This window comes from Nicotiana tabacum, chromosome 19 (assembly GCF_000715075.1).
Source record: "Nicotiana tabacum cultivar K326 chromosome 19, ASM71507v2, whole genome shotgun sequence".
NCBI lineage: Eukaryota > Viridiplantae > Streptophyta > Magnoliopsida > Solanales > Solanaceae > Nicotiana > Nicotiana tabacum.
Window position 1 is genome coordinate 128,960,675 of NC_134098.1, and position 21,533 is coordinate 128,982,207.

The 21,533-nt window shown below is 36.4% G+C and overlaps 1 protein-coding gene across 3 annotated transcripts; it reads left to right on the plus strand.

Moving 5' to 3' along the window:
* The first annotated feature begins 1,974 nt into the window (after positions 1-1,974).
* On the plus strand, positions 1,975-21,317 carry LOC107795351 (leucine-rich repeat receptor protein kinase HPCA1). Of its 3 annotated transcripts, XM_075238623.1 has the most exons (21): positions 2,128-2,450; positions 2,548-2,583; positions 3,218-3,338; positions 3,812-3,883; positions 4,508-4,582; positions 4,681-4,752; positions 5,577-5,738; positions 5,813-5,887; positions 15,748-15,819; positions 15,933-16,004; positions 16,100-16,168; positions 16,325-16,399; positions 16,599-16,670; positions 16,839-16,973; positions 17,115-17,590; positions 18,389-18,433; positions 18,710-18,865; positions 18,960-19,096; positions 19,686-19,905; positions 19,989-20,224; positions 20,566-21,317. In XM_075238623.1, exons 4-21 carry the CDS (start codon positions 3,825-3,827, stop codon positions 21,022-21,024), a joined length of 2,667 nt encoding a protein of 888 aa, XP_075094724.1. In that variant the 5' UTR covers positions 2,128-2,450; positions 2,548-2,583; positions 3,218-3,338; positions 3,812-3,824; the 3' UTR covers positions 21,025-21,317. The 3 variants fall into 3 exon arrangements, with proteins under 3 accessions (XP_016473456.2, XP_016473457.2, XP_075094724.1); XM_016617970.2 differs by having other exon boundaries at positions 1,975-2,583; XM_016617971.2 differs by lacking the exon at positions 18,389-18,433 and having other exon boundaries at positions 1,975-2,583.
* The last annotated feature ends 216 nt before the right edge of the window (positions 21,318-21,533 follow it).

Genomic DNA, 21,533 nt, shown 5'->3' on the forward strand with positions numbered 1-21,533 from the left:
ATCAAGATTTCGTTATTATACAATAATTATATCATATTTTATATCTGGGAATAACTTATATGATAACACATATGAAAGTACTCATGATACAATACCATTATTATACAAGTATTATTCCATGTATCATACTTAAATTAATCCATGAATCATTAAATACTACTATGATACTAGAATTATACCATATATAATACCTGCAAATAACTTACATAAAAAAATACATCTAAAGCACTGAATATAATTATTATACCAGTATCAAACTATATATACCATCTCCAAATGACATACATAAAAATACATGAAATATCAATATACCATTTTTAACAAGCAGCGATAACACTTTTTTCTGTGTGTTCTAATTGTAGAATACAAGGAATATGTTGAATATAATGAATAGGGACTTGGGAGCATTTCTATTTCAGTTATAGAAATTAATATCTTAGAACGAAAATATAGGAAGTGAATCATTTGCGATTGTATTCACGTGATTCTCGGCTGAATTGCTTTGCTCTATTAGAATCTTTTATGATATGTTAATATTTCATTGCCAAAAATATTAATTGATGAATCCTGCTAAGACTTTGTAAAATTTTTGTAAATACTGCACTATTATGTTTTTTCCCCATAAAAGTTTTCATTAATCCTAAACGATTTGAGAAAAAGATCAGTTCTCACACTTTGACTTTTGATTCCAAAATATTTTAACATGTTGGCAGGCTTTGGCTCCCCAAACGCTTGCAGTCAACTCTTTCGAAGGTGTAAAGTACGTAGGGGTAGAAAATCACTTGGCAAAATCTATAGTAACTTTAAATATCTTTCCACTAGTTGGAAAGTTACAGGAACCATTTCTCTAAATTCAATAAGTTATTCTAAAACCTTCTTTTTAATTAAAATAGTCTCGTTTAAATTTTTTTTCTCTCTAATCTTTCCGATGACGGTTAGAAAAACTTTAGTAAAATGTAAAATTTTCGTGGATCTATCATTTTAAATGGGTCCAAAGAATCCTTCTCGCTACAATTCCAGTCTCCATTATAAATTTCCTTCAGAAGATGCGAAAACATCAAACGGTTCAATCAAGCCTTGGGTGCATAGCCATAGCATCAAAGAATTGAAATGTTTCACATACTTAATTTATTTATTTTTGGGTAATTAAAGACATTTATTACCAGGGAAAATTATGTACATACAAAACAAATTAAAACCTAATAGTTGGACAGGACTCCAACAATTGTACAGAATATATAACAAACTTTAATGGAGTATTAAACTTTACTAACTGCTGAAGTTCTTTTTTCTATTTTCTTTTTTAGTTTTTCCTTTCCATCTCACCAATATATCCAACTAGGGCAACGTCAAATCATCAATAGGTCATTAAGGATGATTAAGAACATCGGAGTCAGCACGTCTTCTGCTATTTATTGGGTTTACTGTACATTATTGGGTGTATTTATTGGGTTTTTATTTTAATTTTCTGCCAGAGAGACTGGTTTCATGACTATAAATTGTGATATGAGCAAAAAGAAAAAAAGAAAAAAAAGGAAAAAATACTTTGATAGTATATTTTTCTCAATAATTTGCTTCCAAAATAGCAATAGCATACCTTCTGAAAATCAAATATATTTTTCTTAGATAACACTCCTTGCCAAATTTCCTTCCTTGTGTTTGGACAACCAATATTAATTAGACTGACTGACCAGTGACCACACCTCATTAAGAGCAAGATGCCTGAGTCAACAAGAATGGACCCCTCGCTATGGGTGATCACATAATAAAAAGAACATATTTTGACTTAATCACTTGCAACGAAACTAGCTGGCGGCTATAGAGACCAAAGTTCTACGTTCCCTCCGTGGACACCAAATTTAACTTTTTTGTGGTTTTGTTTTATTGGACACAGAAGAAACGAAAAAATTTGAAATTTGTAAGTTATACACATTGGAGACAATATAAATTATTTCATTAAGGATTAAATATATTAGGGTAAAGTATTTTGTTTTGGGATGGACTATTTCATCTAAGTAGAACAAAGTCGTTCGATCAAGTAGTTAAGTACAGGTTCTATGGGGTCCAACACTAGGTGTAACATTACAACATTAGTAGAGTTACACCTTTACATAGATCGAGGGAACTGTTTTTAGACCGTAGCAGGGTTTATCTTATTGTTCAGAATGAGTTGGCATAGGTTTTGTCTCTGAGAGAAGACTAGAGTCAAGTCTTCTACGTATAGAGATAGATATTATCTTCTTGCTGTTTAGAGTCCTCAACCACTTGTGGTTTGATCTTCTTCCCATTTCTTTTCAAAACCTTATTCTTTCTTAATTTGACCCCTTAGAAAGAAGAAGAAGAAGAAGAAGAAGAAGAAGAAGAAGAAGAAGAAGAAGAAGAAGAAGAAGAAGAAGAAGAAGAAGAAGAAGAAGAAGAAGAAGAAGAAGAAAGCTTAATTAGCTTGCATGGTGGTGGTTAATTCCTTAATTTGAACAATATATATATATATAATGGTCCAAACAAGAAGAATCCAACTGATCTCTTGGTTGCTTATTTTTATGCAAGTTTTGGGGCTGGATGCACTGACCAATTCTGGTGACTGTAAGTCTTATTTAATCCATCTATATATTTTTGTACTAGTAGTTGAGCTTTTCAATTAAAAATTTAGCTTATATGTACCGACTCTGTACAGAATTTTAAACTATCAGCGTTACTTAATTTGTTGTCTACATTATTTTCTTAGTTACTAATTACTCGTACTTATTTTGGCAGTTAGTTATTATAGTTACTTGTAAATGACCTTATAGCCTCACGGAGAAGCAAAATGTTTTCCAGCTTTGCTTCCACTCACGAGTATGTCTAAAATCATGTATAGATGTACATGCTCCAAATCATATGATAATATCAGGGATTCGAGCTGTGGAAGCCGCCACTAGTACTTGCATTAGAATAATATCACACTTATTAGGATGCGACTCTTACTGGACATGCGGGCTACTTTATGCGTTAGGCTGCCTTTTATAAGAGTCATGAAATTGAGTTCTCAAATAATGATTGTATAGCTCAAAGCCCTTCTCCACTTTGCTATCTCTCTTAGTTTTAAAAATTGTTCTATTTGATTATAGAAGTTTGTGAGTACCTAGTCTTCCAAATATGATTTTTTTTTTTTAAAGAAAATTTATAAAATCATATCTGAATGGTGACGAAAAATTAGATAATTTGACAATTGATGCAGATGGCGTTCTGGAGTCACTTAGGGAAGAATGGGAGAACGTACCTCCAAATTGGAGTGGTACAGATCCTTGTGGGGATCCATGGGATGGCATCGAGTGCAACAATTCACGTGTTGTTACTATGTAAGTTTCTTCTTCTTCTTTTTTTCTTTTTTTTTTGGTGATTAAATGAGGATCATATTATTTGAAAGTTTTTTTTTAAACTCTTTAAGATATTCTTATATTTTGGAATAAAATATTGAAATTAAGAAATGAAAACACAGGTGCACTTACATATGCTCTTTTACTTATCGCTCCAATATTTAGTCAAGAGTTCATTTTTCCTTAGCTCAACAATGTCACATGCTAATTTAATGTGCATCCTACCTCATATTGTGCCAGCTAATTCTAATAATTCCTTTTCGCATTAAATTTACTAGAATAAATAACAGAATTATTTTTGAAATCAGAAAATTTGAGACAATTATATAACTGGTATTGTATTTGCTATTCCATTTGACGCATATCCAACGTAAATAGTTTACTTCTCTTTGCGACTTGAGGCTCTCCAATATATTAAATTTAAGTTAGAGGTACTAATAATTCTGAAATTTCAGAAAATTATCAAGCATGAATCTGAAAGGGGAGCTATCTGGAGACATCGAGGCCTTGTCTGAATTGCAGATACTGTATGTCTTCTTCTCTACTCATATTTGAGAGTCCTTGCCGCATTAGTCATATTAGTTCATTAAAATTTAAGAATCATCTGAACCTTCACTTGGTACTAACTAAATAAGTGGTAAAAACCAACTTTTTACGGATCAATTTAGTTATAATTCCTCGTTTCCTTTTCCCCGAGTTACAAGTGCTCTAATAATTTAGTGAGAAATTTGAAATGTTCGTCTCAATTTTTTTGACACTCTTTGCTTATTGATAGTTAGCTTAACCAAATTTTTGAGGTTAAATCAGACTAATCTAAATACTTGAAAATTACAAAAAGAGAGTATTGGGATTGAGTACAAAGCTTAAGAAAGACGGAAAGATTTTTGAAACTTGTAGTCTGAAATAAGCCATGTATATTATCTGTGGCTATGAATCATCTCACTAAGAGTAAAATGAGAAGTTTGAAGTTAAATTATTTCTATATATAAAAAGGTATCAGTTTTTTTGGAATTGCCTTAAAAGGAAAGTTCATTACATAAATTGGGACAAAGAAAGTATTATATATACATTGCTATTTTTGCATGCATAGAAATATTGTTGCCTGTTGAAAGCTTTTAGATTCTGTTCTAATTATCTGCTTCCTTTTATAGGGATCTATCATACAACAAAGACTTGACAGGTTCACTCCCTCAATCAATCGGAAGTTTGAAGAGTTTATCAATTCTGTAAGGGAATTACATGATAATATAAAAAAATGTTAATTCACCAACTGATTTCTGTGTTTCATATTTTTAGAGAGTAATTGATCTTAGCTGCGTCGCAGGATCCTTGTAGGTTGTAGATTTTCTGGACTGATACCGGACACAGTTGGATCCCTTAGTCAGCTGGTTTTTCTGTAAGGATATCAAGTTTGTTCTATTTATAATGTTTATTTATAAGGATATCAAGTTTGTTCTATTTATAATGTTTGTTCTATCAAGTTTGTTCTATTTATATGGAATGTATCCTGTGTAAGTCTTATTTATATGACTTGCTTGAATTTGAAAAAATAAAAAATAAAGCTGGTAAATTGACATCCACATTCCCACCGGTATAAAGATGGGTCCAAAAACTATGTCAGAGTTGATCACATGGTTTGGATTGTTTTGTTCCCACAAATTGATCATTTGAGTGATCTTCATGGCATGCATTAACTTGCTTATTACAAATGTGTATAAGCTCAATGCTTAATGAATTCAAGATATTGAGATTATGCAGAATATGCTGACATTTTAGTACAAGGAAGAATCTATAATATCACATCCGCCGCCTAAATTGAGTTTTGGATGCTAACAATTTAGTAATCTCCTCTACATTGTCATTTCTGGTGGTATCAAGGGCGAGTTCATGTACTTTTGCTACTGACCATAGTTCTGTTACCCTGGTTGTACATGATGAAGTGAATTATCCATCAGCCTTTTCACAGATTTATATATACGTCAGAAGAAAATATAAAATTCTTCTAATATAAAAATATAAAATATCCATCAGCATTCATATAGCCGACACCAACTTATTTGTTACAGTTATTGTTGTTGTTGTAATTCTTGTATCCCTTTGCATAGTCAATCTATGCAGTCTTAGACATGTAGTACTCTAAGTAGATTAACATGCTCTCTAAATCTTTTCCTGTTGCTTTTTCTGGGCTACATCTCTAAAACACTAATCTGAAACATGCAGATCTTTGAATCTTAACAACTTTGTTGGACCAATACCAGCTTCTATTGGTAATTTATCAAAGCTATATTGGCTGGACTTAGCTGATAATAGGCTGAGTGGACCTCTTCCAGTCTCCCATGGAAGCACACCTGGTCTGGACATGCTTGTTCATACAAAGCATTTGTGAGTAATACTGTCTGTTTCTTAAGTAATAACTTGGTCTGTCATTTTCATCTGACATACCACTTACCTCGCAGTCACCTGGGGAGAAATCAGCTCTCAGGTGAGATTCCAGCTCAGCTATTCAGCTCAAATATGACTCTCAAACATTTGTAAGCTCCTCTGAACTGAAAGTGTATATATTTTGAAAATTATTTGATCGATTAACAATAGTGTAGCTGTGGGGTCCATCCCCATAAATGAAAGGGAAGAAAAAATGTCAAATATGATACGCTAACGCTACAGGATTTGCAAATCTGTAGACCATAAATAAAAGAGAAGAAAAAATGTCAAATATGGTAGGCTATGGGATTTGCAAATCTGCAGAAGAAAAATGTCAAATATAGTAGGCGTGAGAGAGTGAGGCTCCGCCTATAAAAGGAGAGCTTCAGCTCTCATTTTTACACACCAACAAAGAAAAAAAAAAAAGAGGTTTCACACACAGGGTATAAGAAAACAGTCTGTGAAAAAAATATAGAGCGAGCGATATTGTAATGAGGTGGAATATCAAAACAGAGTTATTTCTTTTGAGTATTGTAGTGGTCTTTGGAGTATTTTACTCGAACCTACAAAGTGCAAAATTCCTTGCTATAGTAATATCAGTTTCTCGTCTCGGGGCCGTGGTTTTTTCCCTTATTCAAAAGGGTTTTTCACGTAAAGATCTTGGTGTCGTTGTTACTCTTTTATTCATATTAATTACTGTATCTCGGTGCTACGTTATTATTTCGCTTTTATTACCGTGAATATTATTTTTGTAGGGGGTTTATTCCCAACAATTGGTACCAGACCACAGGTTCTGCTCGTTCACAGAAATACTGTTCACTCTCGGTAGTACTATACTCGGTGAAAAATAAAAATGTCCAGAGTAAAGTACGAGGTAGTAAAATTTAACGGTGATAGTGATTTTTCAACATGGCAAAGAAGGATGCGGGATCTGCCCATCCAACAAGGATTACACAAGGTATTAGATGATGATGCCAAAAAACCTGATACCATAAAAGCTGAGGATTAGGCTGACTTGGATGAAAGGACTGCTAGTACAATCAGGTTGCACTTATCAGATGATGTGGTAAATAACATCATTGATGAAGATACCGCACGTGATATTTGGACAAGGTTGGAAAGCCTATACATGTCCAAAACGCTCACAAATAAATTGTACCTAAAGAAGCAGCTATACGCCCTACACAACCATCCTGCACGGTAAGACTACCATTGAGTTGAAAGACGCCACATCTACTCTTCTACTCAATGAGAAGATGAGAAAGAAGCCTGCAAATCAAGGACATGCTCTCATCACACAAGGTAGAGGCAGGAGTTATCAAAGGAGTTCGAGCAACTATGGTGGATCTGGAGCTCGTGGGAAGTCTAAGAACTGATCCAAATCAAGAGCCATAAATTACTACAATTGTGATCAACCAGGTCAATTCAAAAGATATTGTCTAAATCCAAGGAAGGGCAAAGGTGAAACTAGTGGCCAGAAGAATGACGACAACATAGCCGCCATGGTACAAAATAATGATAATGTTGTCCTCTTTATAAATGAGGATGAGGAATGTATGCACTTGTGAGGTCCATAGTCGGAATGGGTGGTTGATACATCAACATCTTACCATGCCACACTGGTAAGAGATCTTTTTTATAGATATATAGCAGGTGATTTCGGCACTGTGAGAATAGGTAACACACGTTACTCAAAGATTGCGGGGATCGGTGACATTTGTATCAAGACAAATATCGGATGCACATTGGTTCTAAAGGACGCGCGACATGTACTTGATTTGCGGATGAACTTGATCTCGGGAATTGCTTTAGACCAAGATGGATACAAGAACTATTTTGCAAATCAAAAGTGGAGACTTACCCAGAGATCATTGGTGATTGCAAAGGGAGTTGCTCGTTGCACTTTGTACAGGACAAATGCAGAAATATGCCAAGGAAAATTGAACGCGGCACAAGATAAGATTTCTGCAGATTTGTGGCACAAAAGAATGGGTTATATGAGCGAGAAGGGATTGCAGATTTTTGCCAGGAAATCACTCATTTCTTATACCAAAGGTACAACGGTAAAACCTTGTGACTTCTGTTTATTTGGTAAGCAACAGAGAGTCTCATTTCAGACATCGTCTGAAAGAAAATTAAATATGCTTGATTTAGTATATTATGATGTTTGTGGTCCAATGGAAATTGAATCGATGGGCGGTAACAAATATTTTGTTACTTTTATTGATGACGTTTCACGAAAATTATGGGTTTATCTTTTGAAAATCAAAGATCGGATGTTTCAAGTTTTCGAGAATTTTCATGCTCTGGTGGAAAGGGAGTCAGGCCAAAAGCTAAAGCGTCTCCGAAGTGACAATGGAGGTGAGTAAACTTCAAGGAAATTTGAAGAATACTGTTCGATCCATATGATCAAACATGAAAAGACAGTTCCTGGAATCCCACAACACAATGGCGTAGCCGAAAGGATGAACTGCACCATTGTGGAGAAGGTGAGAAGCATGCTCAGAATGGCTAAACTGCCTAAATCATTCTGGGGTGAAGCAGTTCAGACAACCTGTTACCTGATTAATAGGAGTCCATCAGTTCTGTTGGACTTTGACATCCCAAATAGAGCTTGGATCAACAAGGAGGTGTCCTACTCGCATCTGAAGGTGTTCGGTTGCAGAGCTTTTGCACATATACCAAAGGAGCTAGAACAAAGCTGGATGATAAATATGTTCCCTGCATATTCATCGGATATGGAGATGAAGAGTTCGGATACAGATTGTGGGATCCTATAAAGAAGAAGGTCAACACAAGTAGAGATGTAGTCTTCCGAGCAAGTGAAGTTGGAACTGCTGATGATATGCTAGAGAAGGCCAAAAATGGTATAATTCCTAACCTTGTTACTATTCCATCTACTTCTAACAATCCTACAAGTGTAGAAAGTAGGACTGACGAGGTTGTCGCGCAGGGGGAGCAACCTGATGAGGTTATTGAGCAGGAAGAGCAACTTGATTATGGTGTCGAGCAAGTGGAGCACCCCACTCAGGAAGGAGAACAACCTCAACCTTTGAGGAGATCAGAGAGGCTAAGGGTAGAGTCATGTAGGTACCCTTACACAGAGTATGTCCTCATCAGTGATGAAGGGGAGCCAGAAAGTCTTAAGGAGGTATTGTCTCATCCAGAAAAGAACCAGTGGATGAAAGCCATGCAAGAAGAGATGGAATCTCTACAGAAAATTGGCACGTACAAGCTGGTTGAACTTCCAAAGGGTAAAAGATCACTCAAATGCAAATGGGTCTTTAAACTCAAGAAAGATGAAAATGGAAAGTTGGCCAGATACAAAGCTCGATTGGTGGTTAAAGGCTTCGAACAGAAGAAAGGTATTGATTTTGACGAAATTTTCTCACCTGTTGTCAAAAATACTTCTATTCGAATAATTTTGAGCTTAGGAGCTAGCCTAGTTCTTGAAGTGGAGCAGCTGGATGTGAAAACTGCATTTCTTCATGGAGATTTGGAAGAGGAGATTTATATGGAGTAGCCAGAAGGATTTGAAGTAGCTGGAAAGAAACACATGGTGTACAAATTAAAAAAGAGTCTTTTTGGATTGAAGCAGGCACCAAGGCAGTGGTACATGAAATTTGACTCATTCATGAAAATTCAAACATATATAAAGACCTATTCTGATCCATGTGTATACTTCAAAAGATTTTCTCAAAATAACTTTATTATATTGTTATTGTATGTGGATGACATGTTAATTGTAGGAAAAAATAAGGGGTTGATCGCAAAGTTGAAGGGAGATTTGTCCAAGTCATTTTATATGAAGGACTTAGGCCCAGCACAACAAATTCTGGGAATGAAGAATGTTCGAGAGCGAACAAGCAGAAAGTTATGGCTGTCTCAAGAAAAATACATTGAACGTGTACTGGAACGCTTCAACATGAAGAAAGCTAAGCCAGTCTGCACACCTCTTGCTAGTCATCTGAAGTTAAGCAAGAAGATGTGTCCTACAACAATGGAGAAAAAGGATAACATGACTAAAGTTTCTTATTCCTCTGTCGTCGGAAGTTTGATGTATTCAATTATATGAACTAGACCTGATATTGCTCACGCAGTTAGTGTTGTCAGCAGGTTTCTTGAAAATCCTGAAAAAGAACACTGGAAAACAGTCAAGTGGATACTGAGGTACCTGAGAGGTACTTCAGGAGATTTTTTGTGCTTTAAAGGATCTGATCCAATCTTGAAGGGTTATGTAGATGCTGATATGGCAGGTGACATTGATAACAGAAAAATTTACTATGTGATATTTGTTTACATTTTCAGGGGGGAGCTATATCATGGCAGTCAAGGTTGCAGAAGTGTGTCGCACTCTCTACCACTGAAGCCAAGTATATTACCGCTACTGAAGCTAGCAAGGAGATAGTATGGTTGAAACGGTTCCGTCAAGAGCTTGGATTGCATCAGAAGGAGTATATCGTTTATTGTGACAGTCAAAGAGCAATAGATCTTAGCAAGAACTTCATGTACCATGCAATGACCAAACACATTGACGTGAGATATCACTGAATTCGAAAAATGGTAGAGAATGAATCTTAAAATCTTGAAGATTTCTACAAGTGAGAATCCCACAGATATACTGACCAAGGTGGTATCAAGAGATAAGTTCGAATTTTGCAAAGAACTTATCGGCATGCACTCAAGCTAGAAGTACGGTGTTACCTCCTTCAGGTGAATAGGTCTGGAGAGAGAGATTTGTGGGGTTCATCCCCATAAATGAAAGGGAAGAAAAAATGCCAAATATGGTAGGTTATGGGATTTGCAAATCTACAGACCATAAATGAAAGAGAAGAAAAAATTTCAAAAATGGCAGGCTATGGGATTTGCAAATCTGCAGAAGAAAAATGTCAAATATAGTAGGCGTAAGAGAGTGAGGCTTCACGTATAAAAGGAGAGCTTCAGCTCTCATTTTTACACACCAACAAAGAAAAAGAAAGAGTGGGGTTTCATAGACAGGGTATAAGAAAATAGTGTGTGAGAAAAATAGAGAGTGAGCGATATTATAGTGTGGTGGGAATATCAAAAGAGGGTTATTTCTTTTGAGTATTGTAGTGGTCTTTGGAGTATTATACTCGGACCTACAAAGTGTAAAATTCCTTGCTATAGTGATATCAGTTGCTCATTTCGGGGCCGTGATTTTTTTTCCTTATTCAAAAGGGGTTTCCACGTAAAAATCTTGGTATCTTTGTCACTCTTTTATTCTTGTTAATTACCGTATCTCGGTGCTACTTTATTATTTCACTTTTATTATCGTGAATATTATTTTTGTAGGGGGTTTATTCCCAACAGTAGTCACGCATGTGTTGACTGATAAAGTTATGTTTGAACCTTCTCGTTGACCAATTTTATTTTTATTTTTTCTTAGAAAAGGCTTGTGGATAGAGAGTATGCATTTGTCTTTTGTATCTGGTGAAATAGCATAGATATGTCCCCGGCGCTTGAGACAGATTTCCCCCTCCCTGAAATTAGAAAAGGTACAATAATTTTTCAGAGTTCCACATTATTCAAATGTACAGGTTATTGTATAGTTTTAGACAATTCCCATCTCTTGAGCTATCTATGAAGTTGAATTAGGTCCAACATCCATTTTCCTTTCATTGTATCAGAATCAGACTCATCTTTATTGTTGTGTTACCCAGTATTGGGCTCCTATATTATGGTATAAATGCTCAAAATATCCGGACATGGTCATGCCGGAGGAGGGGGTAATTAAAGTCTCGCATTGATCTATAAATGGAAAATATTGTATCGATTCTAAATTCATGGTGGAAAAATCTTTCTCAGTAATAGGTGAGGTCTAATAACTTATCATTCATCATTACTAAAGGCAAGCAAAATCTTAATCTAATGTAAACACAAGTTATCATGTATTGTCTAAAATGTGATAATGTTTAAATACTTACATATTCTTGTTTTGGAGTGCTTGCACCAATCAAGCCTATAAGATATACTTGATGGGTTCATCTCATTCAAAAGCCAAAGTAATAGGCATGTACCTAAGGAAAATATTTTGCTGAGAATTTCTTTAGTTTAGTAGCCAACTTTATTGAATTTCTTTGGTTTGGTAGCCAACTTTGTTGAATTTTTTTAGTTTGGTAGCCAACTTTGTGGAATTGTCAACATTGAAGAAAAAAAGGAAAAGTGTATGCAAATTGTCAAATATAGTAGGCTTTAGAGAGTGAGGCTTCGGCTATAAAAGGAGAGCTTCAACTCTCATTTCTACACACCAACAAAGAGAGAGAAAAAAAGTGAGGTTTTACAGACAGAGTATAAGAAAATAGTGTGTGAGAAAAATAGAGAGTGAGCAATATTGTAGTGAGGTAAAAATATCAAGAGAGGGTTATTTCTTTTGAGTGTTGTAGTAGTCTTTGGAGTATTTTACTCGGACCTACAAAGTGTAAAATTTCTTGCATTAGTAATATCAGGTGCTCGTCTCGGGGCCGTAATTTTTTCCCTTATTCAAAAGGGTTTTCCACGTAAAGATCTTGGTGTCGTTGTCACTCTTTTATTCATGTTAATTACCGTATCTCGGTGCTACGTTATTATTTCATTTTTATTACCGTGAATATTATTTTTGTAGGGGATTTATTCCCAACAATTGGTACTGGACCATAGGTTCTGCTCATTCACAGAAATACTGTTCACTCTCGGTAGTACTATACTCGGTGAAAAATAAAAATGTTCGAAGTAAAGTACGAGGTAGTAAAATTTAACGGAGATAGTAGTTTCTTAACATGGCAAAGAAGGATGCGGGATCTGCCCATCCAACAAGGATTACACAAGGTATTAGATGATGATGCCAAAAAGCCTGATACCATAAAAGCTGAGGATTGTGCTGACTTGGATGAAAGGGCTGCTAGTGCAATCAGGTTGCACTTATCAGATGATGTGGTAAATAACATCATTGATGAAGACACCGCACGTGGCATTTGGACAAGGTTAGAAAGCCTATACATGTCCAAAACGCTCACAAATAAATTATACTTGAAGAAGAAGCTATACGCCCTACACAACCATCCTGCACGGTAAGACTACCATTGAGTTGAAAGACGTCACATCTTCTCTTCTACTCAATGAGAAGATGAGAAAGAAGCCTGCAAATCAAGGACATGCTCTCATCACAAAAGGTAGAGGCATGAGTTATCAAAGGAGTTCGAGCAACTATGGTAGATCTGGAGCTCGTGGGATGTCTAAGAACCGATCCAAATCAAGAGCCATAAATTACTACAATTGTGATCAACCAGGTCAATTCAAAAGAGATTGTCTAAATCCAAGGAAGGGCAAAGGTGAAACTAGTGGCCAGAAGAATGAAGACAACATAGCCGCCATGGTACAAAATAATGATAATGTTGTCCTCTTTATAAATGAGTACGAGAAATGCATGCACTTGTGAGGTCCATAGTCGGAATGGGTGGTTGATACATCAACATCTTACCATGCCACACTAGTAAGAGATCTTTTTTGTAGATATGTAGCAGGTGATTTCGGCACTGTGAGAATAGGTAACACACGTTACTCAAAGATTGCGGGGATTAGTGACATTTGTATCAAGACAAATATCGGATGCACATTGGTTCTAAAGAATGTGCGACATGTACTTGATTTGCGGATGAACTTGATCTCGGGAATTGCTTTAGACCGAGATGGATACGAGAACTATTTTGCAAATCAAAAGTGGAGACTCACCAAGGGATCATTGGTGATTGCAAAGAGAGTTGCTCGTGGCACTTTGTACGGGAAAAATGCAGAAATATGCCAAGAAAAATTGAACGCGGCACAAGATAAGATTTCTGCAGATTTGTGGCACAAAAGAATGGGTTATATGGGCAAGAAGGGATTGCAGATTTTTGCCAGGAAATCACTCATTTCTTATACCAAAGGTACAACGGTAAAACCTTGTGACTACTGTTTATTTGGACAGAAGGGTTACCTTGGGATCAACTACACTATAGTAAAATTCCTTACTATAGTGATATCAGTTGCTTGTCTCGGAGCCGTGGTTTTTCCCTTATTCAAAAAGGATTTTTCACGTAAAAATCTTGATGTCGTTGTCACTCTTTTATTCTCGTTAATTACCGTATCTCGGTGCTACGTTATTATTACGCTTTTATTACTGTGAATATTATTTCTGTAGGGGTTTATTCCCAACAACTGGTATCAGAGCACAAGTTCTACTTGTTCACAGTAGTATTATTCACTATCGGTAGTACTATACTTGGTAAAAAAAAATATTCCGAGTAAAGTACGATGTAGCAAAATTCAACAGAGATAACGATTTCTCAACATGGCAAAGAAGGATGAGGAATCTGCTCATCCAACAAGGATTTCACAAGGTACAAGATGCTGATGCCAAAAAGCCTGATACCATGAAAGCTGAGGATTGGGCTGACTTGGATGAAAGGGCTGCTAGTGCAATCAGGTTGCACTTATCAGATGATGTGGTAAATAACATCATTGATGAAGACACCGCACGTGGCATTTGGACAAGGTTGGAAAGCCTATACATGTCCAAAACGGTGACAAATAAATTGTACCTGAAGAAGCAGCTATACGCCCTACACATGGGTGAATGTACGAATTTTTTGTCACGTTTAAATGTATTTAACGGACTAATCACACAGTCCGCCAACCTCGGAGTGAAAATCGAGGAAGAAGATAAAGCCATCTTGCTATTGAACTCGTTGCCATCTTCGTACGATAATTTGGCCACAACCATCCTGCATAGTAAGATTACCATTGAGTTGAAAGATGTCACATCGGCTCTTCTACTCAATGAGAAGATGAGAAAGAAGCCTTAAAATCAAGGACAGGCTCTCATCACAGAAGGTAGAGGCAGGAGTTATCAAAGGAGTTCAAGAAACTATGGTAGATCAGGAGCTCGTGGGAAGTCAAAGAATCGATCCAAATCAAGAGCTAGAAATTGCTACAATTGTGATCAACCAGGTCACTTCAAACGAGATTGCCCAAATCCCAAAAAGGGCAAAGGTGAAACTAGTGGCCGGAAGAATGACGACAACACAGTCGCCATGGTGCAAAACAATGATAATGTTGTCCTCTTTATAAACAAGGAAGAAGAATGCATACACTTATCAGGTCTGCAGTAGGAATGGGTGGTTGATACAGCAACATCTTACCATGCCACACCAGTAAGAGATCATTTTTGCAGATATGTAGCAGATGATTTCGGCACTGTGAGAATGGGAAACACAAGTTACTCAAAGATTACGGGGATTAGTGACATTTATATCAAGAAAAATGTCGGATTCACATTAGTTCTAAAGGACGTGCGGCATGTACCTAATTTGCGGATGAATTTGATCTCGAAAATTGCTTTAGACCGAGATGGATACGAAAACTATTTTGCAAATCAAATGTCACGACCCAATTTCACCTATAGGTCGTGATGACGCCAAACATCATAGCTAGGCAAGCCAACTAGTGATTTAAACATATATTTCCTCTTACAATAAATTTTCGAGTAATTAAACTCTTCCGAAAAAATAATTTTGCCACGCTGGATTGCTTAGGTGGATGGCCATATAAGCAAATCTAACCTAGTTAGACTGTCATGTCACCTTCAATGGCAAGACTAACGGTTTAAGGGTATTTGTGGTCCAAAACATAGACGTCATAGATATTTTTGGTACCAAAAACAAACGGAAGACATTTTTGAGCTATTTCAAATAGTTCAAAGGCATTTTTGGCCCTTTTACGTTTTTGGATTTCATTTTTCGTAAAGCTTTGTGAATACTTCAACAGCTATCTTAAACTTGTAACCCCCTTCGCCTAATTTTATAAAAAATCGATTGTCTTCCATATACATTATTGTCCCAGCCCTATGCTACGGTGCTAGCTAGCTCTGACACTTGTAGCAAACTACTTCCGTTTGGCTAATGATTTCTTCTGTTTGTGTTTGGTAATTTCACAGGCTGCTTGAGAATAACCAGCTTACTGGAAAAATTCCCCCTACATTAGGACTTGTGAAGACTCTGGAGGTGGTGTGAGTATTTCCAGAATCCAGCACGCTCTTAAAGAATTTTAATAAATGTGCCATCTTTCTTGCTTTTCATTACTTGGGAAAATTTATTAACTGGATATCCATGTGCGCTGTAGTCGTCTTGACAGGAATTCATTAGATGGATCGATTCCATCAACCCTCAATAATCTCATGCGTATGAGTGCACTGTGAGTAGACAAGTGACATGCTAATACAACTTTGGTATGATCTCCTTTTTTATGAGTGTATCAGACCCCCTATAAATTTTCCATATCACTTGCAGCTTCTTATCAAACAATGAATTCACTGGCCCCTTGCCTGATCTCACTGGCATGAATGCCCTCAACTACTTGTAAGTTCCTTGACTTGCAATGCCTTGGGAGTACTGATGTTTTGATTGAAGCTCTACTCTGTTAAGAAAATACATCAATTTTCATGTTGTCATGTTACAGATTATGTCTTTAGATTACTTTAGTTTTCATTAGTGTCCTATGATCATGTTTTGCAGAGATATGAGCAATAATACATTTAGCTCAGCTGATTTTCCACTGTGGTTTTCAACCTTGCAGTCATTGACGACTCTGTACACTTCTCTCCCTCTCTCTCTCTCTCTCTCTCTCTCTCTCTCTCTCTATATATATATATATATATATATATATATATATATATATATATATATATATATATATATATATATATAGATCCATCTGAGCGTCTGTTTTATCCTAATGGAGTTGGTTCATAGAATTTGTTATGCACCTCATAAATTAAACTGCTCACAGGGTAATGGAAAACACTCAACTTGAAGGAGAAATTCCAGCAACACTCTTCAACCTCTTTCAGTTGCAGACAGTGTGAGTGTCCTTTTACCTTTAGTCCATGGTGCATGTCTTGCAACTATTCTCTTTTCCTGCTATGTGATAGTAATGTAACAAAGTTTTTAAGGAACATCAAGTGATCTACTATATGATTCTGTATTTTGCATTTCAATTTTATGACCATGAGTTGGTTCCTTATGACAGCATCTTGAGGGGAAACAAAATCAATGGAACCTTGGATATTGCGTCCAACTATGGAAGCCAATTAAAATTGATTGATTTGCAGAACAATTACATCGATTCATTTACAGAAAGACCTGGATATCGTTTTCAATTAATGTAAGCTGTCCTCAAGCCACTTTTTCTTCACTTTAGCAATGAGAAGAGAAATACTGGATAATTCCTGTTAGGACAATTGATTCTTCTGAATCCCATTTTATAATTTTAACAATCTCGGTTTTCGACTTGTTCACTTGGCAGACTTATGCACAATCCAGTTTGTCAAGAAGGAGGATCAGAAAACTATTGTGGCAACCCCCAAGAGAACTTTGGATATTCAACCCTACAAGATAATTGCTTCAGAACTCAATGCAGTTCTGATCAAATTCCTAGCCCTACCTGTAAATGTGCCTATCCGTACACTGGCGACCTATATTTCAGAGCTCCTTCCTTTTCTGATTTGACAAACACAAGTATTTATGTGTCACTTCAACAGTCTATGATATCTTCTTTTAGCCAACATCAGGTGCTAGTAGATTCAGTTTCCTTGAGTAATCCGAAAAAGAATTCAGATGACTACCTTGTATTACACCTGCAAGTTTTTCCATTTGGCCAAGATCGTTTCAACCGTACAGGGATTACCACAATCGGATTTGAACTTAGCAATCAGACTTTCAAACCCCCACCAAATTTTGGACCATTCTTTTTCATTGGTGAAAGCTACAACCACTTTGAAGGTGATAAAACATTTCATAGATATGTAAATATTTCTTATGCACAAGTTTCATCTATTTATGGTCCAGGATAAACAATATGAAAAGCTAATAACAAAGAGAAGTAGTTGTGCTCAAATTTCTGTATACGCTGTTAGAGAAGGGACATATTCAGTGAAAATTCTTTTTGATAATGGGTGTTGGTGAGACTTGAAGACATGACCGTTGCCTGCTCTGATACCATGTTGGAGTGTGGGAGCACCTCATCTAAAAAGCTCAAACTATTAGAGGAGGGATACATCTATTTGTTTATGTTTGGTCTGATGCAAAGGGAAGACACATATGTCTTGTCTTTCCAGTTTCCACTATGTTTCTATCGTTGCAATGGCGAAGGCAATACATTGATTTAACATTAGGATCTTTTCTTGATCTCTTTGCAAATCAGGAGAGGTGAGAGGTTGTCCTTGGGGTCAGAGGACGGGGTAGAGGTAGGCCAAAGAAGTCTTGGGGAGAGGTGATCAGGTGGGACATGGCGCATCTAGAGCTAACCGAGGACATGACCCTTGATTGAAGGGTGTGAAGGTTGAGGATTAGGGTAGAAGGTTAGTAGGCAGTCGAGTGTTTCCCCTTGTCTTATTGTTTCCATAGTATTAGTGTTAGTATAGTATTATTTTTATCCTTAGATGGCTATTACTACATATCTTGTATTGTACTTGTTATCGGTGCTTCTTTCATCTTGTATCTTGATATCTTAGTCTCAGTTTTCTAAATATCTTGTATTGTCCTTACTTGATATTAATGTTTCTTTCATCTTTTCTTTAGCTGAGAGTCTATCGGAAACAGCTTCTCTGCCCGTCCAGGATAGGGGTAAGGCTGCGTACATCTCACCCTCCCCAAAACTCAGTTGTGGGAATACACTGGGTTGTTGTTGTTGCTTTAACATGTTGCAAATACTTTGCTTCACTGTATTAGCAAATTTTAAAGAATACTGCAATGCTATTGTTATAACTAAATTAGTACTTAGTAATTATTAGCTTGATGGATATCATGCTTGGGCACTGAATGCAGTTAATGGATGATAATACAATTTAATTTATATATCTGTTACTAGAGATTTAACTGTACAGGTATTGTGCTTAACAGTTGGATCAAGAGGATCTCACAAGTCAATTGCTAAAGTAATTATCATTGGAGCAGCTGCTGGTGGTGTTATCCTTTTAGTTTTATCACTTATTATAGGAGTTTATGCTTGCCAAAAGAAAAGAGCTACAGAAACTGCTAGAAAGAGTGATCCTTTTGGTGAGTTCTCTGATTGTTCTTTAGTTTGTATCTATCATTTTATTTTTTATTTTTTTTTGGCTGCTGGTTACCATCTTTTTTTTTATCTATCCAGCTACATGGGATTCAAATAAAGACAGCGGTGCTGTTCCGCAGTTAAAAGGTGTAAAATCTTTCTCATTTGAGGAGCTGAAAAAATACACCAATAATTTTTCAGAAATCAATTACATCGGATCTGGTAGTTATGGAAAGGTTGGTTTCTATTGACTTTTGATAATACAATGTTATATCATGATGACTGATTAAGAAACTGTTGTTTTAATTTAGTTGTGGAGACTATTTTCCAACACTCGCATTTAAAACTGCATTATGCCTCGTGCTATCAGTATTGCCTAGTTGGAAGTTGGAACCTAAGAAATGTTTGGATCCATAATAACTTTATGTTATTACACTACTTTTAGGGTAAGGGGAAAAGAGATGGGGAACAATAGAACTTTTGTTCGTTGCGTCTACAGTCCTGGTCTGTCATAAACAGGTCTAAATGTTTTGCTTTTCATGTTGAGGATTCCGCTGGATTATTATAGCTGATGTCTGGTTGAGTAATTTGAGAATTGTAGCATTTCCACTGAGGATGAGTTCAATTCAATGTGTAACATTACCAGCTGACAGTGCATTAGTTAAAGGAGCTCATATAGAGAGCAAGAAGCCTTGTGAATAATAGCTAGAGCAGATTCTAATTTCTATCCATACTATCTGCACTATCCTTGGACATTAGCCCTACAAACCAGCAAAAGTTACGAGTCAAAAAATATTTCCAAACCAACTTTTTGCGAACATACAGGTATACAGAGGCACACTTCCAGATAGACAACTTATTGCAATTAAAAGAGCAGAGCAAGGATCTAAGCAGGGTGCCCTTGAGTTTAAAACTGAGATTGAGATTCTCTCTAGGTTTCATCACAAAAATGTTGTCAGCCTTTTAGGCTTTTGTTTCGGGCAAGGTGAACAGATGCTGGTCTATGAATATATACCAAATGGCTCCTTGAAAGAAAGTCTTTCAGGTATATATGTGAACTCCTATTGACTGTTTTAAAAATCAGCTGTAAGGGATTACATGACCCGCGCCTAATGTCAATTTGTGCAGGAAAGTCTGGGATTAAGTTAGATTGGAAGAGGAGACTTCGGATAGCTCTTGGAGCAGCCAGAGGATTGCAATATCTTCATGATCATGTTTACCCTCCTATCATCCACCGAGATATCAAATCAAATAACATCTTGCTGGACGAGCACTTGAATGCCAAAGTTGCTGATTTTGGTCTCTCCAAGTCAATGAGTGAACCAGAAAAGGGTTACGTCTCCACTCAGGTTAAAGGAACAATGGTAAGTCCAGACCTTACTAAATGCGTAAGTTTGATGTTGTCATATGGTGGTGTTTTTCAGTTTCTATAAGTAAAATGATCTCACGTCTTTATTGGAGTATTATTAGAACATAAAACAAACAAAAGAAAGAAAACCCACGAGCAGAAAGTGTGTGATACAATTTTCTCAGAGACATTTTTTGCTTGATAACGTGAGAAAACTTTTGCATGACATTGCTTTCTGGTTTCAACATAGAGTATGAAATTTTGGAAGTTTTAAACCTGAACACTTGATTTCAACATTGCTGAAGAATTTGTAACTGAACATATTCAATGAGCTGTTGTGTACGTTTATTTGCTTAGGGCTACATGGATCCAGAGTATTACACATCACAACAATTGACTGAGAAGAGTGATGTCTATAGCTTCGGAGTTGTGCTACTAGAGCTTATAACAGCAAGGAGTCCTATTGTGAGAGGAAAATATATTGTGAAGGAAGTGAAGCAAGCAATAGATAAGTCTAAAGACATGTACAACATTGATGGTTTCGTTGATCCCACTATCCCCTCAAGCATGACACCTATAAGCTTCAGAAAGTTTGTAGATCTAGCTTTAAGGTGCGTCGAAGAAGCAGGAGTTCATAGGCCAACAATGTATGAGGTCGTGAAAGAGATTGAGAATATCATGGAAATGGATGGAATGAACACTTATGCTGAATCTGGATCAACTTCTGCCAGCTGTGAAGGAACTAGCATAGCCTGTGGCCATCCTTACAGTGAAGAAAGTCTAGTTAGCTACAGCGGGGGCACCAATTCGCAGTAAGTGTACAAATCTTACTCCTGGAGCCAACAGCTTTTAATTAATGTGCTTCGGCATTGAGCTACATGTACATGCCAGAGAAATGGGAAGTGATATGTACATACAAATCGTGTCCTTGTGTACATTATATTCTCTGTTGGTGTTTTTGCATAGTAGAGTAGTAAGAGCAGTGAGTGAACAGCCTTATACTAGAACTGATCCAAAAGTTGAAGTATGTTTCTGAATTCATATCAATCTTGTATTTCCTGTCTGACATTATATGCTTAATTGTTTGGAAATATTAATTTCCTTGCATGTTAGCCTTTGGGCCTCCTTTGTGCTGAAAATTGTGTCTCTGATGTCTAGGCTGTTTCCTCAGAATAATTAATGTGTACAGCTAGTCCATTTACTCCAATTAGGTAAAGGTGCAACATATAAAGCTCTCCGACTTGACCAATCTATGAAATTTTCAAGTCCCAAAATCTCTCATTTTTAACCAAATCGTAAATTCCTAATACCTAACACATGACTTC

Bases quoted from the DNA above. Each gene is read 5' to 3' on its own strand.
- LOC107795351 (XM_016617970.2), top strand. From the start codon at position 2,493: ATGGTCCAAACAAGAAGAATCCAACTGATCTCTTGGTTGCTTATTTTT. The intron at 4,583-4,680 runs GTAAGGGAATTA...GCTGCGTCGCAG, and splicing joins TTGAAGAGTTTATCAATTCT to GATCCTTGTAGGTTGTAGAT. The intron at 16,974-17,114 runs GTAAGCTGTCCT...TTCACTTGGCAG, and splicing joins GGATATCGTTTTCAATTAAT to ACTTATGCACAATCCAGTTT.